The sequence below is a fragment of the Anas platyrhynchos genome, chromosome 1 (genome assembly GCF_047663525.1).
Source record: "Anas platyrhynchos isolate ZD024472 breed Pekin duck chromosome 1, IASCAAS_PekinDuck_T2T, whole genome shotgun sequence".
In the NCBI taxonomy this organism is placed as follows: domain Eukaryota; kingdom Metazoa; phylum Chordata; class Aves; order Anseriformes; family Anatidae; genus Anas; species Anas platyrhynchos.
The window spans coordinates 76,452,780-76,471,058 of record NC_092587.1 but is presented as its reverse complement, the minus strand read 5'-3'; the positions used below and the strand labels follow the sequence as shown (position 1 = coordinate 76,471,058).

At 38.9% G+C, this 18,279-nt stretch overlaps 1 protein-coding gene across 24 annotated transcripts in view; it reads left to right on the top strand.

Annotated features, from left to right (window-relative positions):
• Positions 1–456: 456 nt before the first annotated feature.
• C2CD5 (C2 calcium dependent domain containing 5) overlaps positions 457–18,279 on the top strand; it is a 69,303-nt gene continuing 51,480 nt past the window's right edge. For 8 of the 24 annotated variants that reach the window (XM_038186118.2, XM_027449975.3, XM_038186031.2 and 5 more), the window contains exons 1-8: positions 457–692; positions 4,197–4,283; positions 6,196–6,367; positions 8,650–8,745; positions 9,207–9,362; positions 12,099–12,297; positions 14,875–15,026; positions 17,934–18,128. In XM_038186118.2, the coding sequence (XP_038042046.1) occupies positions 603–692; positions 4,197–4,283; positions 6,196–6,367; positions 8,650–8,745; positions 9,207–9,362; positions 12,099–12,297; positions 14,875–15,026; positions 17,934–18,128 (1,147 nt within the window). In that variant the 5' untranslated portion in view covers positions 457–602. Of the gene's footprint in view, positions 693–4,196; positions 4,284–6,195; positions 6,368–8,649; positions 8,746–9,206; positions 9,363–12,098; positions 12,298–13,771; positions 13,897–14,874; positions 15,027–17,933; positions 18,129–18,279 lie in introns of those variants that run through there. The other 16 variants (XM_038186597.2, XM_038186462.2, XM_027449987.3 and 13 more) reach the window with 4 other exon arrangements.

Here is an 18,279-nt window from a genome sequence, read left to right as displayed (position 1 = left end):
TTTGCTCTTTCCTATACTGCCTTGGGATGACAGCTCCAGCACTCTGCTCAAACACGGGATATAAAGGGAGAACCACGGATGTTTCCGAAGAGCTGCTTTCAGAGCACGCACGACCGAGGGGAGGCGCCACCTTCACTCCCGAGGGCCCCCACGCACCGCCTCGCTCTGCCCGCCCGCAGCCGAGCTGTAGCGCCAGGTACCGCCCGCAGGGCTCCGCGCAGGGGAGCTGCGGCGCCCCCGGCCGCCATCCCGGCTGCGGGCGGGGCGTTGCCACGCGGGGGCGTGGCCTGGCTGGGGGGCGTGTCCCAACCAAGGGGCGGGCGCCGCGGGGTCCTAGCGCCCCCCCTCCCCAGTCGCCGCGCTCCTCCGCCGCGTAGCGCATGCGCCCGGCGGCTTGCGTCAGGGCGCGCCCCGCGGCGGCGGCGGCGGCGGGTGCTGAGCGGCCGCGCCGGGCATGGGCGGGCGGCGGCGGCGGCGGCTGCGGGACGTTGGGCGGTGCGGCGCATGCGCGCCCGGCCCCTCGCCCCCCCCTCCCGGCGGGCCGCGGCGTGCCTGCGGGCGGTGGCGGGAGGCGGCGGTGGTGGCTGAGGAGGAGGAGGAAGATGCCGGGCAAGCTGAAGGTCAAGATCGTGGCCGGGCGCCACTTGCCGGTGATGGACCGCGCCAGCGACCTCACTGACGCCTTCGTGGAGGTGGGGGGGGATCGAGGGCGGGGAGCGCCGCCGCTCAGGCACCTGCCGGGCCCCGCCGCCACAGGCCCGCCGGGGGGGTGGGGGGGGGGAAGCGGAGGCGGCCCCGTCCCGTGGTGCGGGGCTGCGGCGCGGTGCTGCCAGCGCGCCCTGCGTGGCCCCGAGCCGTGCCGGCGGCATTGCCAGCGCCCAGAAACCGCGCCTGAGGGGGAATGCGTGTGGAAAGGGAACGGGTGCCGCATAAACGCGTGCGGGTGCTATAGATAGTAACTGGGGCTGGCACTGCGCTGCCCTGAGGCAGGGAGGCAGCGTCCTTCTAAACTGTGTAAGTGAAAGAAAATGTCCTTCCAGAACTCTGTAAATAGAAAAAAACCTGCGTGTATTAATCTCAAAATAGATCTGATTTGGTGCGCATAGATTTGACTGTCACTGCGTTTGCTTAATGAGACAGTTCATTGAAAATAAAGTGAAAATGTGTTTCTGACGTGCTGTTCAATGGAGCTGAAATGCTACACAGCTCTGCTGCCTTAAATACAGGAAAACGTGATGCTTCAGTGTTTGCTTTCAGAAATTGCATCATTAAATTAAACTTACTAATAAATCATCATGCGATTTAAATATGATTAAGAGGTAACATCTCCGATGTGTATTAGTAGGAGACAGGGAAAACAGCAGTAGGAAGCGTGGCTCTGTTTCACATAGCCTGTTTTTGAGCTGCCTTGAGAGACAGCTCACCTTTCCCTTCAGTCACTGGTTCCCAAACCTGCACCTTCTGCGCCAACCCTAGAGCATGAGTAGCTGCGTGGCAGCGTAGCTATAGAAATTAATCTGGTTAAACACTAATTTAACAACAAGAAGAGGGCAATATACTCAGCAAGATCAATTTGCTTAGCTAGATTAACATGCAACTTCATGAATGTCTTGACACAAATAAGGCTGAAGAAATTCATAGATGGGGCCTTGCTTTTAGGACCACTGTTTAGGAAGAAGAAATCAAGGCAGGAATTAACCTTGCAGGTACATATGGGACATACCCTTGCCATGTGGAGTGAGTATGGCTGCAGGTGAAGCGTGTCAAAATAAATTGAGCCTAAAACTCATTTTGTTTTTATGTGAGGTTGCTGAAAGCCTTTACAAAACTTTTTAACCTAAAATGACAAGTGGAAGTAATATTAAAGTACTAGTTGACTACTAGCCTTTAAAATTCCCTCTTAAAGATTCTAACATAAATCTAGAATTAGAAAAGAAATGAAAGACTTTAGAGCTGTTACTTGAGGTTATGCATAACTTGCCAGCATGTGTGGTCTGGAGCAAATTAACACAATTCTGCATCTGTGCTTCTAAATTTGTACAGTGGACAGCACTGCAGTGCTTGATTACCTCTGCTAGCTTTAATGAACTAACTTGACTACTGGCAAAGTTTAGTTATAGCTGCCCGAGGCTCTGAGGGAGCTAATTTACTCCCTAGATAACATGTAAAATTAGACTGGGTGGAGCTCTGGGCTATTGCATGTTGGCAGCTTGTGTGTAAAGCAGCTCTGTTAAAACTAGCATCATTATTGCTTTATTATACAGCTTTGTGCAATGAATACACATTCTGAGTAGTTACGCTGCTAGGTTTTCTATGCTCCTAAGCAGAATCTACATTTACGTAGCTAGATCTGTGTTTTCATCACAGATTCACAGAATTTCTAGGTTGGAAGAGACCTAAAGATCATCGCGTCCAACCTCTGACCTAACACTAACAGTCCTCCACTAAACCATATCGCTAAGCTCTACATCTAAATGTCTTCTAAAGACCTCCAGGGATGGTGATTCCACCACTTCCCTGGGCAGCCTGTTCCAATGCCTCACAACCCTTTCAGTAAAGAAGTTCTTCCTAACATCCAACCTAAAACTCTCCTGGTGCAACTTAAGCCCATTCCCCCTTATCTTGTCATCAGGCACGTGGGAAAACAGACCAACCCCCTTCTGGTTCTTCACACCCCTTCTTACTTTTAATTTGAAAGCTTACTTTGAAAATAGTATCTTTTCCAAAATCACCACTGTTTATTGAATCAAGTGGGGGGCCTCTATAGAGTTCTGTAGGGTTCTGTTGATCGAGGTGTGGTAATATACAGAGTTTAATGGGAACTTGTAGTCCAATTTTGCAGCGCTCAGCTAACTAGCTGTATGTATGTAAGTACAGAATCTCATTAGAGTTGGGCTACGCACGTATGTAAAATAACAACCATACACTGACATATATGTATGTATGTAATGACATATGCTCATACTGATGTTTCATGCTGAAACATCTAAGTATCAATACTTCCTTAATTAGTGTTTAAAAAAAATGCTATGTAGTGTTGCAAATCTAGGACTGAATTTAATTTCCAAGATCTATTTGTGCTTTTAAAGATAATTGTATTCAGAATGCATAGCAGTCTTTGACTGTAGCGTGTCTTTTAAATCAGCACACGTTATTTTCTTAAGAATCTCGAATACGTTCAAAAACTTTGCATATTTGTCAGTAACATCAGGTACTTGTTATAAGTTGAAGTACTAATTCTTTTGAGAGGTACCATTCACAGAATTACAAGCATGCATAATGGCTTGGAATGAAAGGTGCAATGAGATAAAACCTCTTAGGTTATGTAGCATGGTTTCTTGGTGTATGGATTGTCACAGAAATTCTGTTAGATGCTTTTTCAAGCAAATGGGGTGGTCCTTAAATAGACTGCTGTGAAGACCAAATGGAGATTCCTACAATACATACCTATAAATGCTTAATAGCCTTAATCAAGAGAAGTATGTAGAATATTTAATCTGTGTTAATTGAAGATTAGAGGGATATATATAGATACATAGTTCCTCTGTCCTTTTTGCTGTTATGCTTTCTGGAATTTTCTATAAGAAGGGAGGACTAGAGCCTGTTAAGGTTCTTCCCCTTGCTGCTGTGAATTTACTGATACGTGTCTAGCATGTCACGACTGCAGTTCATGGAAATGGTTTCAGGTATTTTCTGGTGCGGATCTATCAAGACAACATGTTTTAAGAAAGAAGTTGACTAATGATATAATTTTGGTTCTGTGTTTCTTTTATAACTTGACAATAAATCTGATGTAGAAACCCTAGAGAGAAGAGTAATGGCACATAAACTATCAGCATTTATATAGAATGCTTTTGCTCAAAATATTTCTAAACAAATGACAAGCAACTGCTAAGGTGATGTACCAAGTGACTTTGAATAGCCAACGTAACTGCTATTTTTAACTAAAGTGATTGAGGAGGAAAAGAAGTAATTTTGAAATGAGAGGGGGAAAGAGGTTTGTTGGGAGTATTGGTGATACATGGAAAGTTGCTTAAACATGTAACATAGATTCAAAAAGAAACTCACTGAAAAGAACTTGTTGATGTTATTAAAACATGTATTTGAAATTATTTGCATGTGTAGATTTAATGAGTAACTCAGTTTCTAAATCTACTAATTAATGCTTTTTTTTTAATAATTGCTTATATTTCTAGGTAAAATTTGGAAATACAACATTTAAGACCGATGTGTATCCAAAATCACTTAATCCTCAGTGGAATTCTGAATGGTTTAAATTTGAAGTAAGTACTTTTTTTAATTTTTTTTTTTTAAGAGCTTGCCGATATTTATCTACATGAACGTTCTGTTTTAGATGCCCTTGAAGTATTTTCATTTCAGGCAGAAAATGGGTTTTGAGGAGTGAAGGTATTCCTGTTTAAATACAAATGAAATCTTTCAGCAAATCTATCTATGTGTAGACGTTCTTTGCCAAAAGTGCGTTATTTTATCTTTACAAATGTTTTAAAAAAGAGGCAAACATGACAGAATGGATCTGACACAAATGTTCTGGGGGATGTACAAGGGAGGGAGGGGCGGGAAAGCATTTTCCGTTAAGCTTTTGGATACCAGTGTGGGTATGCCTGCCTTTTTTTTCTTTCTAAAGGGGTAGTTTTGAGGAAGGAAAGTTAATTGGTATTTGGAATGTTACTTTGGCTTGCAAATAATGTACTTGAAGAAAAAAATGGAGAATTTTTACAAGAAAATTATAAAATAAAGAGCTTGGACAACAACTATCAGACACTTTTTTCTCATTTCCTTATGTAATAATGAGGGCAGTCAGCATTTTCCCATAACTGCTCGTTTGTTTTTAGGATCTGATCAGTTCACCTTAACGAACTGAGTACAGTAGTATCATAGGTGTCCTTTGACATTCTACTGTGAACAACTGTTTGCATAGTTGTTATTTGTTACTGCATTTTTGTTGCATTAAAAATAATAATTGTGTAGTGGTATTTAGAACAAATTAGTTTGAATGTATAGTACTGATTTGTTTATAGTGTTCAAATATAGTATCATAATACAGTCATGTTTGTAAATACTAGCTACTATGTCACTACATGTGCATATAATGTTAGAAATACAGCAAATATAAAAAAAGGTAAGTTTAGCAACTTTATTAATCAACATGGAGTGCTTGATTAAGAGCATCTCTTAATCAGTAATCCATGTTGATTAAGAAAGTAGTACTAGCATAGTGAGGTTCACTGTTCTTTTTTTTTCTTTTTTATTTCAATTCTTTGGATCTTTTTTGTGGAGTGGAAAGAGCTGAATGATGTGGAGGATTAACTCTCTTAGTACAGAGAGTTAACTATGTCAATAACAGAAGTCTTAGACTTGTATCTTTTCTTTCCCAAATCCATTTTTCCATGCAAAAAGAGCCAAACAATAACACTAAAAAAAACACATCAGAATTCCACATTTCAAAGAGTGGAATAGCACTAACTGCTTAAGACATCTTAAGCGTGTACATTTGTGTGTAGTTTGATCTTTATGCAACACTGTGTTATAATTCTAAAAAAAGCTTGCATGAGTCCTCACATTATATTTAGCAAAACTTATTTTGGTTTGTGATGTTTAGAACAAAGTTTTAGAATGCTTGTCTTTTATTTCCTAAAAAAAAATAGCTGAGGTATCTGAAGATGGATTATTGCATCTATTTAGAGAAGTACATGTCTGAAATTACTGAATTTTTGCAGTGGGTTACATAAAATGTATTGCCTTTTTTAAGCCACCAGCCAGTTTGGAAGTGTGAGAGCAAAACTTAATAGTGTAAGACTTCAGAGTGAGATGCTTTGTCTTAAATTTTCTTTTTTTTTTTTCTTCTTCCCTGAAGAGTATGGATTGTGGGGATTGGTAAACAAACTAGAGAATGTGACTTAAAAAAAAGTGGGATTTTAAAATAATGTAGTCACCATAATCTTTTTCTGTAATTCTCCAAGTGATAAATCTAATTGCAGGATTTTAGCATTTTGTGAAGGGTAATATCAAAATAACACTGTTTAGATCCAGGAAATAGAAATCGGATTTCTGTGAGTAACGTCACTGTACATGACTAATTTGCCTCTTACTGCATTTGTTTTTCCAGGAGTGTTTTCTTGTGCTTTTTTTTTTTTTTTTTTAATATTCAAATTCCATGTCAATATTTGTTTCTAGGTAGATGATGAAGAGCTGCAAGACGAGCCTCTCCAGATCACAGTTCTTGATCATGATACCTACAGTGCTAATGATGCCATTGGCAAAGTGTACATAGACATTGATCCTTTGCTGTACAGTGAAGCAGCTACAGTTATTTCAGGATGGTTTCCAATTTATGATACCATCCATGGTAAGATTTGCTAAGTTAAAAGTACAACAATGTTGTTTGAGATGTAACCTGCTTCTTGCAATATTCATTGCTGTAAGCTGGCTTTGGAAATGTGTAATAGCTTTAGCCTTGGGAGCTGGAAAGCTATGGTTTGGTACTCTTTTTATTAGGTCTTCAGAAAGTTGAGAGTGCCATCTAAAATCATTGACAAAGTACTTCTACGATACTCTTCTCTTTTGATAATACTAATGATTGTATATGAAAGATTTCTAAAACCTCTGGAATGAGAATTTCTGGCATAGTTGCCTAGTGTTTGGCAGAACACCTTTCATAGAATTTGCAACAAGTGGAAAACATCTTCACATAGTATTTAAAATAGTAACTGAAAAATTCAGATATAAACAAAACAAACAAAAAACTGAAACATGCTTACTCAATCACTATATGTTTACTAAAAGAATGTACTCTTGCTGAAGTCACTTGAGGTATGCCTTCCTGGGATGTTGCATAAACTTCGTTTGAGATGGAGGAACAGAATGTGGCAAACACAAAACGCAGGGTGAAACTCCTTTTTCTTGCAGAAAGTACTCTCAGTCCTAGGTATCATTCTTCAGAATATTTTGAAGGTATGAGAAAATGAAGTTAATGATGCTTTTGATTTTAAGGAAGCAGAGCTCTCATCCCAGTAAGTTAAGGTCAGTTCATAGCTAGTTAGCTTTTATCTCTGTGGTTATTATTGCTGCTCTAGTTTATTATCCAGTGGGAGTTAAGTGACTTAGCTATTTTAAAAGCTGATTATAAGGCATAGGTGGGGAAGCATTAGTTGTGTTTATTGTCATTGCTGATGATAATTTTTATGTTTTTATTTGTAACAGTTACATTGAAGAAGGTTCTTAAGAAATATCGCATGCATTTTCTTCTGCTTCTAGTCTATTCTATCATATTGTATTCTTTCTTTTGAAGTTAATTTAGGTGAGCACTTGTCTCAGAATGTGTACAACTTGTTTGTCAGAGAGAATTAGATTGCTCTATTTTCTAGATCTGTTGGTATTTCACAGCTTTTTTCTATTTAAATAAGAATTCTTATTTTTTCATGATTGTGGCAGTAGATTCTAATTATCTTGATGCTTGGCAAACAGCAATTAATGCTTCCTTAAAAATGTTGACATAATATTTATAAATATTTTTTATATTGTTTTTCACCCTAACGTCATTATTTGTGGAAAATACGAGTCTGATGCACTTCCTGTTAAAGTAAATGGAGGCTTTTTTTTCTGATATTTTGGAAGATAGTTCTAGGTGACTATTGCAATAATGTCAGAGTCAGTCTGTGAATCTAATGCATTTAAGTGTCAGATATTTCTGTGATAAAATCACAAGAGATGAGACTCATCAAGTAGTTCAGTCCTCAATATGTCAGAATCTATAATGATCTGAAAGGATTTTATTGGGGGGGGTAAGCTGAAAATAGAAAAATCAGAAAGGGATGGCTGTGTTTTGAATAAATGCTCTGATATTAGTAAGACGTAAATGTAGCCAAAATATTAAGCTTTATCTAAAAAAGTTTGTAATACCTTATTTAAAGTGTTTCTTCTCAACATATTTTACACTGCCTGCTTTCTGGTTCTTGGAAGAACCATCACTTTTATTATTGGATTGAACTTCAGTGAGTAGCTTTACTGTGATCTTGAAATTATGTGAGGGAGAAAATTTAAAATGCTCTGAACAACACCATAAAGCTTTTTACGTGGCCAAGACTCTAGTAGTTTCAAGGCATCCAAGGTAAAGCTTCCACCCTTTTGTGCTGAGGATGTCTTGGGACAGCGTTACAGTACTTGGCTCTTGATTTCATTCCCTGCCCTGATGATATAGGGCACAAGAGCAGAGAAAGCGCTTGCTGCAGCTGGAACCACTGCAACAGCAGGAGGCTGATGGCTTCTCTTTTCCCAGTCACATCCTTTTATAAAATCCTGCTTGCTGCAGCAGGTATTTGAGGGCTGTTCCATGCATGGCTTCAGCCTCAAAGGCTGGACAGAACTAAAGCTTCCCCTGTGAGGGTGTCTCTGCAGCATGCCTGAGAGGCAAGGAAGTGTCTTCCTGCCCCTCTGGCCCTGGTTAGAATTGACACATTAGCTGTCAGTTTAAGCAAGCCTTTTAGCATAGTTATATTACGTTCTTTGTGGAAAAGCTAACTCATAAAAGCTACTTAAAATACTAACAATAAGGATTAATTAATAGGGCTAGTTTGTATTGCTTTTTGATACAGTTTCACATTTTTCTTTTTTTCTTTTTGTTGTTGATAGGCATACGTGGGGAGATCAATGTGGTGGTGAAAGTAGATCTCTTCAATGATTTAAACAGATTTAGGCAGTCATCGTGTGGAGTCAAGTTTTTTTGCAGTAAGTAGAGGGATGAAAACAAGGAAAACCAAAGCTTTTTTTTTTTTTCCTTCCTTTCCCTTTTCTCTTTGCCAATTCTGTCCTTCCAGTCAACCAGCTCATTCTATAAGCCCAATGCACGTTGACACCAGTAGCAAATAAATGAATTTATTTAGTTTGTTTCTCTTCTTTAATTTTTTTTATTTCAAGTCAATGAAGATAACTTTTTTTTTTTCCTGATCTTGCTGGTGCATGTGAACGTTATGTTACTTTGGGTGCAGATTCTGTTAAAAAGGTACAAAGTGAAAAGCTTTCGCTGTGGTACATGTTCCAGCATCTCCCAGAAAAAAAAAAATTGCTTGGGTATGTCTGCATTTTAACAGCTGAAGCTGTCTGATGTAGAAAATCAAATTTTTATTTTTTTCTTTGAATTTCTGTTCTTAGATTCATGCCTTATGTCTTTTTATATTTCTTTTTAACAGCCACATCTATTCCGAAGTGTTACAGAGCAGTAATAATTCATGGGTTTGTGGAAGAACTTGTAGTTAATGAAGACCCAGAATACCAGTGGATAGACCGAATTCGCACACCAAGGGCATCAAATGAGGCTAGACAAAGACTCATTTCACTAATGTCAGGTATTAATACATACACTGTAATAATTATTGCTGCTTTTTAAAAAAGATCACCATTTAAAGAAGTGACTTACTTTTGAGACAATGTTGTGTATGATTTTTGGTATTAACTATGTTCATTTTTTCAATTCACTCTATCTTGTATTTCTGAAGATTCCGTTTTCCTAACTGAGGGCAAGTATGACAGACTTCCTCTTCTCAACTTTGTGAGGTTTTAAATACAGTTTCTCTGCTATTCCACTTCACAGGATTAACATTTGCATGTTCCTTGTTTGCATAAATGGAAGAAGTGGATAAAAGTGCAAGTGGAAGTAATCTGCTATGTTTTATTAGTATTCGTGGCAGTGATTAAGAGGAAAAAACATAGAAGACCTCATAGTAATACTGCTTCATGTCATGTAATACAGTGCTTAATACTGCAGGTGGCCATTTGAAGAATCCTGAAGAATGCTCTTAACTCTTCTGAGAATGGCTTGTTTTACTTTTGCAGTCAGTCTTCCATTGCTGTGAAGTCTGAGAAGCATCATCATTCCATGATTTGTGATGAGTTACAGGATTGATTTAGAACATGTTCCCAGGTTGTTTCATAGGTCTCTGTCATACTATGTGTTGAATACTGTTACAACCTTGGGTTGAATGGAGTCCATAGCAATTTCAGTTCCTTTCACTTGGCTAGAAACTTTCATATTCTACTACCGCTCTTAGAGGTGTTTTTCAAGACCAGTGCATTCATAATTTCAGTCTGCAGCTAAGTAGTTTGCAATAGGAACTTGTTCCAATATAGGTGAAAAACTTATAGAAGGCAGAAGTGATCATTCTGTTCCCTTTGGTTTCTTAAGTGAAAATTCCTAATGTCAAGAATGTCATATTCTGTGGCGATGAAGCATTTTCAGTTTGTTGAAAGATTTTTGTCAATCCTTCATTAAAAGACATGATATTTTGCACTTAGCTAGATAGCGTTGATAATGCTAAGTGGATCAATGTCTCCGATTTTATTGCTTTTTGTTGCTTAAGAATTTGGAGACTTATTAAAAAAAAAAAAAGCCTTTTCTCATGGATTTCAAAAATGTTGCTTTGGTCTGAACTGTATGAAGGAGTATTTAGAAACTTTTGTGTTCAAGCACACGTCTTGACCATCTTTTTATCTCCCTAAATAAGTATAAAAGGAAATAGCTAAAGAAAATTTGAAAATAAATAAAAATAGAAACATCTATGAAATAATATGCTATGGTTAAAGTTGTCATAGATTTGGGGGACAGAGAAAGCTATATAACTAATGAAACTTCATGCTATGTTCCAGGCCAGGAAGCGGAGGCTGTCACCAGCTACTTGGCATAAATAAATTTGAATCTATTGCCTGTTTTGTTCTCTGCTTTTGGAATTGCAGATGAGGACAATGCCCACAAAAGAGAATAGAATCATAGAATATCCTGAGTTGGAAGGGACCCTTAAGGATCATCAAGTCCAACTCTTGACACCGCACAGGTCTACCCAAAAGTTCAGACCATGTGACTAAGTGCACAGTCCAATCTCTTCTTAAATTCAGACAGGCTCGGTGCAGTGACCACTTCCCTGGGGAGCCTGTTCCAGCGTGCAACCACCCTCTCTGTGAAGAACCCCCTCCTGATGTCAAGCCTTAAATTTCCCCTGCCTCAGCTTAACCCCGTTCCCGCGGGTCCTGTCACTGGTGTTAATGGAGAAAAGGTCTCCTGCCTCTCGACACCCCCTTACGAGGAAGTTGTAGACTGCGATGAGGTCTCCCCTCAGCCTCCTCTTCTCCAGGCTGAACAGGCCCAGTGCCCTCTCTTCTCCAGGCTGAACAGGCCCAGTGCCCTCAACCGTTCCTCGTACGTCTTCCCCTCCAGGCCTTTCACCATCTTTGTAGCCCTCCTCTGGACACTCTCCAACAGTTTCATGTCCTTTTTATACTGTGGTGCCCAGAACTGCACACAGTACTCGAGGTGAGGCCTCACCAGCGCAGAGTAGAGCGGGACAATCACCTCCCTCGACCTACTAGCGATGCCGTGCTTGATGCACCCCAGGACACGGTTGGCCCTCCTGGCTGCCAGGGCACACTGCTGGCTCATATTCAACTTGCTGTCTACCACGACCCCCAGATCCCTCTCTTCTAGGCTGCTCTCCAGCGTCTCATCGCCCAGTCTGTACGTGCAGCCAGGGTTTCCCCGTCCCAGGTGCAGGACCCGGCACTTGCTCTTATTGAACTTCATGCGGTTGGCGATCGCCCAGCTCTCCAACCTATCCAGATCCCTCTGCAAGGCCTTTCCACCCTCATCCGAGTACACAACTCCTCCAAGTTTGGTGTCATCAGCAAACTTGCTCAAAATACCTTCTATTCCTACATCCAGATCGTTTATAAAAATATTGAAAAGTACCGGCCCTAAAATGGAGCCTTGAGGGACCCCACTGGTGACCGCCCGCCAGCCTGACGCAGCCCCATTTACCATAACCCTTTGGGCCCTGCCCGTTAGCCAATTGCTCACCCATCGTATGATGTTTTTATTTAGCTGTATGGTGGACATTTTGTCCAGTAGGATCCTATGGGAAACCGTGTCAAAAGCCTTGCTGAAGTCCAAAAAAATCATATCAGCTGGTTTCCCTTGGTCCACCATATGGGTGATCTTATCATAAAAGGAAATCAGGTTAGTTAGGCAGGACCTAACTAACCTAACCTAATAGGAAAAGGTCACTGTGATCAGCTCTTTACCTTCTGTTTTGTAGGTGAACTGCAAAGGAAGATTGGCTTGAAAGTGCTTGAAATGAGAGGAAATGCTGTTGTTGGTTATTTACAATGTTTTGATTTGGAGGGGGAATCTGGACTGGTAGTACGAGCCATAGGAACAGCCTGCACGTTGGATAAATTAAGTAACACATCAGCATTTTTACCTGCATGTAACTCCCCATCCAAAGAAATGAAGGAGTAAGTATGAATTAATAGTTCTTAGGGGAACAAGTTTCATCTCTCTTTTCATACTCACTCAGTTTTATATAACCAGTGTGATTTCCACCTGTCTCCCTCCCCCCCCCCTTTTTCCAAGGAATTTGTTTCTTTTGTCCTTTTTTGTCTGTAACTCAGTTTGTATTCCACAATTTCAAAATGTTTTACGTTGGATTACTTGCATTATTTCTTTAGAAGCTGGAGTGGCAAACCTTAATGACTCTTTTGTATTTCTGTTGCTAGCAAAAGTATTTCATATCCTTGGGCTGGGATCCACCAATTTCCTAACAAGTAATTCTGCATTGACTGTGTTTGTACAACAAATGTGAGGGCTTCTTATGGTATGCATAAGATACTCTGATATAAGATACTCTGATACGAGTACAGTCAGGTTTGAGTGGCTGTGCTGAGTATATAAGAAAAGATAAATTTAGCTTTGAGTTCATACAGTTCAGTAAATGATTTAGAAAGTGACCCTGAAACAGTGTCATCTTTTTTTTGTGTGCTTTGCTTCCTACTGTTGATGTTTGGCTTGTTACAAGCAGGGCTAAAGTGTAGTTGCAGAGAATGCTGTTTATGATGAGAAATAGTGTTTCTTGATCTCTTTTACCTACTGCAGCACCAAACACAGGTTGCGTGCAGATTTTCAATGTGCACAGAAATTAATAGATAAATACTTGCAGTCTCTAAATTGCTGTTTGGATAAATTACCTATTTTCTATTTGATAGAGCCATCCAATTTCTGGAAGGAAAAATGAGCATCAAAAGCATATTATTTCTGTAATATTCCCCACCATCTTCATTAACTTGCTGTTGTGTTGTTACAATAGTAATCAGGCATTTTTGTAGTGTAGGCAGCAGTGTGCTCTGACTTCTCAAAATTATGGTTTTCTATTTCAAATTGTAGCTTGTTTAACTTGTCTTAATTTTAAAACTTTGCTATCGAAAAGGCTTCTGGATATGATGGAACATAAAATAACAGTAGTGATTAAAAACAAACAAACGGAAAAAAAAACCAACAAACTGGACCTGGTAACCACCAACTTAAAAGGCATTCATAAGTCACTCTGAAGTGAAATGTGAAAATTTCATCCCCCAAATAATCTATGTTTAGCAGCTTGGTAGTGGATGTAGACAGAATGATTGTCCCTCAGTCCAAAAAGCGATAATGCTTCTCAAAGGCAGCAAAGTCGACTAATACTTCTTAATATTGGCTTTACTAACTTGATGCACTGTTGCCAAAGAATCTTTTTACATTCACAAGCTAGTGCTTAAGCTATTCCTTTCTCTCTATTTCATCTGGACTCTTGCATGCTAGGAATTAAAATTCTTAGTCTGCTTAAAGTAAAAGATCTCCTCTAGCTAAACCTCCCTTTAAATCATTTATAACATAACTTTGCAACCTGTTTGTATGTATTGTTTTCTTTTCTTCCACCCTGGCTGCAAATTCTCTCAGGTCTCCGCTGGTTCATCCGCCAAGCCATGGATGCCGCTCGACTCACAACAGTCCAATTCACACTGCTACTGGCTCACGACTTACTCAGAACTTCTCTGTGTCTGTTCCCACTCTCATCTACACTGGTACGAGACTGCTCAGACTCAAGAGCTGGGGAGAGACAGGCCACAGGCACAGTGGTCGCAAAGTGCAGGCAGGCAGGCAGTGTAGGCAGGTACCACCCATCTTTTCTCCCTCATTTTCTCATGGAGACGCCTACTGTTGTCAGTGAAGATCTATTCTGTGCAGCTGCTGAAACAAAGGAAGTAGTTTCTTGAAAGTGCATCAGTCTCTTCCACAAAGCCACACTCTTCATTTCTCTTTAATGGGTTTACTTCATAAGAAATTAAGTAAAACTAATTTGATGCATCTGAGTAACATTTGCTGTGTTACAGTTGTTGGGGGAAATATATTTCAATTGAAGTTAATAATTGCTTTCAAGCATAATTCACATACAGTATGTGGGTTTTAAAATGGTTATAAGAAGGGTATGTGCCATTTGTGGAAGACACAGTTTTGGAGAGCAGGTAAGTCAATCTGTACGTAAGTGAACTGTTAATATAGCTGTTCCCATAAAGATTCTCCTCTTTGCTCTGTTTTTAGCTGTGGCATGTTGATGATGCTATAGGATAAGGAAACATTTTATTTTTTTTCTTAAAAAGCATATGTGTGTATATACATAAATGTATGACTATGTATAAACACAAATATAATTTGAAATCACTTTTTCTTTATTAAACTAACTCAAAGCATTGTGCATTTGACCAGATTTTTAAGCCACAAACTGTTTTCAATTTTTTCTTTTGCGTATATATAATCTTTTTTTCTTTAGTCCCATCTCATGCCTTTCATTCGGCTTAATTGTTTCATTGTAGAGTATCAGCATCTATCTGTAGAATGCTGAATGGGTAAACAGCGTTTGCCTTTGGCCTCATCCCCAGTCTCGCACCTAAGGAATAGCTGCTGGCCCTGCCCCAACCCTATCCTGGTGTTTGGATCATGCTGCTGTCAGCCAGGTCCTTTGGCACAGGATTACTGAATGTGTTTCCACCTTCTTCTGGCAGGATTCCCTTCAATGAAGATCCCAATCCCAATACTCATTCATCAGGACCCTCCACCCCTCTGAAAAACCAAACCTATTCCTTTTCACCTTCCAAGTCCTACAGTCGACAGTCCTCTTCTTCTGACACAGATTTGAGTTTGACACCCAAAACTGGTAAGGCGCTTCCACCCACTTTTAATTTGTGTTTCTCTTTTTATATTTTCATTCAACCCCTTTTTGCTTTTTGGCATTTAAGTTATCTATCAAAATGATGTAGAAATTGAAAACTTCAGATAGCGCATCTCATGCTTGAAAAGAGTTTCTGTAGGGTGAGAATTTAAATCCCACATTAGGTTTCCACTAATATGGAAATGTCATTAAAATGTCATTAAAGTGACGCTTCTAGCACAACTGTATTCAAGCCAAAATAAAATACCACAGAGCATTAAGGGAGTCCTAAGCAACTGCCTTTTTCTGATTTCCTCCATTTCATATCAGATCATGGGAGTACATTTCTCACCGTAATACAGTAAGAGGCAGACTGTTCTTACTAAAACTGTTTAATTTTCAAGCACAATGTATTGTACTTTAAGTGTATTGTTGTATGCTTATCTCTGACTTTTTACTCCTTGCAAATGCCATAATAGAAATTGTGCAGCTACTGCCTGTTTAATCTCTCTGGTATACGGAAACGGCTTTACATACACAGTATAATTTTTGAAAGTAACCTAAATTATACTCTACCCATCTTCTAAAAGCATTTTTCTTTCTCCATTGGTCTAACAAAATTTCTTCAATATTTCCTTCTTCCCTTCTTAATTTTTTTAGTCTGTGGTTAGAGTCGTGTCAGTAATAATGTCAGCATAGCTCAAAGAATTGCATTCTGCTTGTTCTCTGTTACGTGACTTGAGTTTTTGCCACTGTAGGGCTAAATAGTTTCTAGATTTCTTTATAAAAGTTTGGTTGTCTTTGAAGTAGTGTTTTAAATTGTGGTATTTGAAGCTCAAAGCATTCTTGTCTCCATCTAATCATGACAGCTTTTAAGCATATTAAAATAGTTGGTTCAGCTTACTTCATAGCACTCCTTCCAAGCACCTTGTGAGAGTTTTTCCAAGCAGATAAATTAACGGCATTTGAATGTAGCATTTATATTAAATATTTTACCTAGTTTATTCTCCAGATTTCTGTTGAAAAATGTTCCCTGTTGGAAAGCTGTCTTTCCTTGTTCTATTACCTCTGTTCTGTTTAAAATAAAACAAAACCTGAAACCAAATAAGAAATAAGAACAACAAAAAGGAAAAAAAAACAAACAAAAAAAACCACAACAAAACGGAACAAACTAAACAAACAGAAAAACAGCCCCACACCACCAGCACTTTCTTTTTTGGTCCTTTTGTGTAAATAACTTTTGTGGAAAACCTATGATGGTCACTTGTATAAAGGATATTTATCTAGGAGAACTACAAATTCATGTTTGTTTTATGGAGTATTTGAAAGTATGTTTTTTGAACAGATTTTCACGGTAAGGACTGTGTCATATAAAGGATTTAAATACAGTGTCAATACTCATCTCTGCAGTTGTAACCATTCTGAATTTATTAAGGCAGCAATTTACTGCGTGTGAATTTGTCAAATTTTTGAAGCTGCAACATTACATCATTACTGGTAATGTTATGTGAGTGGATAGTCTTACCTTCAGTCAGTTCATTCAGAACTAAAACAGATTGTGTAATTGATACCTCTTATTTGTAGGGATTTTGAAGTATGTAGAAAAGGCAGACTTATTTTCTACCAATCCTTGTAGTATTAAAGCTAACAGTAGGTGTACTTTTGCTTGCTAGCACTGTTTTTTTTAGCAGCTTTTAATTCTGCTGCTGAAACTTGTCTTAAGAGGATTTGCTCATTACATTTAAAAATAATCTATCTATGTACTAAATTTTGAATCTTATTAGCTTGAAAGAACAATATTTTTTGTAACTTGTTTTACCTAAAATATGATGTGCGAAAGATGTTTCCATAACATACTAAATTCAGTATGATGCTTTTAACAATTCAGTGTGTGTTTCAGCATCCATTGTCATTTCTAAAGGCTGTAAGTGCTTTTCAGTGTGAAAGTTAGTAATATTAGTATTAAAATAGCCATTTTTATTAACGTGACACGTAAAACATCAAATTTGAGACAGCAGTTACTGAGATTGGCTGATATGAAAAATGAAGTACTTCCTGATTATTTTTTTCTGCAGTATGCTACAGTCTCTTTATTACTCAGTCAGGTAGCTCATACGTTCACATGCTTCAGATGGAGACTAATCTCGAAAAAGAGTGCGGATACCACAATTTCACAATATGAATAACTAAATGGAAGAGATCAAAACTTGGATATGCGTAAGCATCTAGTTTTCGTTAGCTCCAAGTCAGGAGAATATTACCCTAATGTCTTCTGGAAAACATTGCATTATCCATTCTGGCCTGTGTTTGCTCTAAATACAAGGGGAACTTTTTCTGTTCTGAGAAGGCTTGTTTTGGTGTGAAGCTTGATTTCCTCAGTGAGTAGTGGCCTATTTTATGCCGCTACAAGCTAACAGAAATATCAGGCAGACAAACAACATTGCGTATTTCAGTAAGGTAATACATTTTGATGTAGTATATGTTAGGAGGAAATCAAGAAGGTAGGAACTCCTTTTCTTTGTGAGACTGTACTATTCTATGAGATTTAAGACTCCCAAGAACTTTTTACACCAAAATAACGGAAGTAATCAGATTGTGTGAGAAGACTGTTATTTAGCCTTAATTCCATACTACTTAAATTCTGTATAAAATCTAAAACAAATTTTAGATTATCATGGCTTTTTAATAAAACTAAATAATTTCAAAGTGAAATTAATTGATTCATGATTTTTGATAACATGCTTCTCATTCACATTGTGTAGCTGTACTGTCATTCCATTTCTATGTATGTTGAGAAATAATTTAGTGTGGGTTCATTTGGAGAACAAAAAAATTGCTTCATTTTGATTTTTTCTGTTTCTTTAGTCATCTTCTGAATCTACATCTTTTTGTCTCTATTACTTTCCTCCACAGCACCTTCCCCACAGGGACCTAGGATTTTCCTGTTTCCCAGCTCCCCTACACTCTCATGTGATTCCCCACATCTTAAAAAGTCCTGTCTCCTCCTCTCGGGGTCTAGCCTTAACCCTCTACACTCTAGCCATGTCAGCCCAGTTGTTCTGAGGAAAAGTGTTTCTTTCACTGAAGAGCTGCTTCTGGCTGCTTCTGGTAGGATCAATCTATTATGGCCTTTTAAACAAACTTTTAAGAATTTGTTGTTGCTATTTGACGTAGGGACACTTAACACACAGCATTCTATAACCCTATGTTTTTGTTAGCCTCTGAAAACTGCTGGCTACATGACTATTCATACCATCTC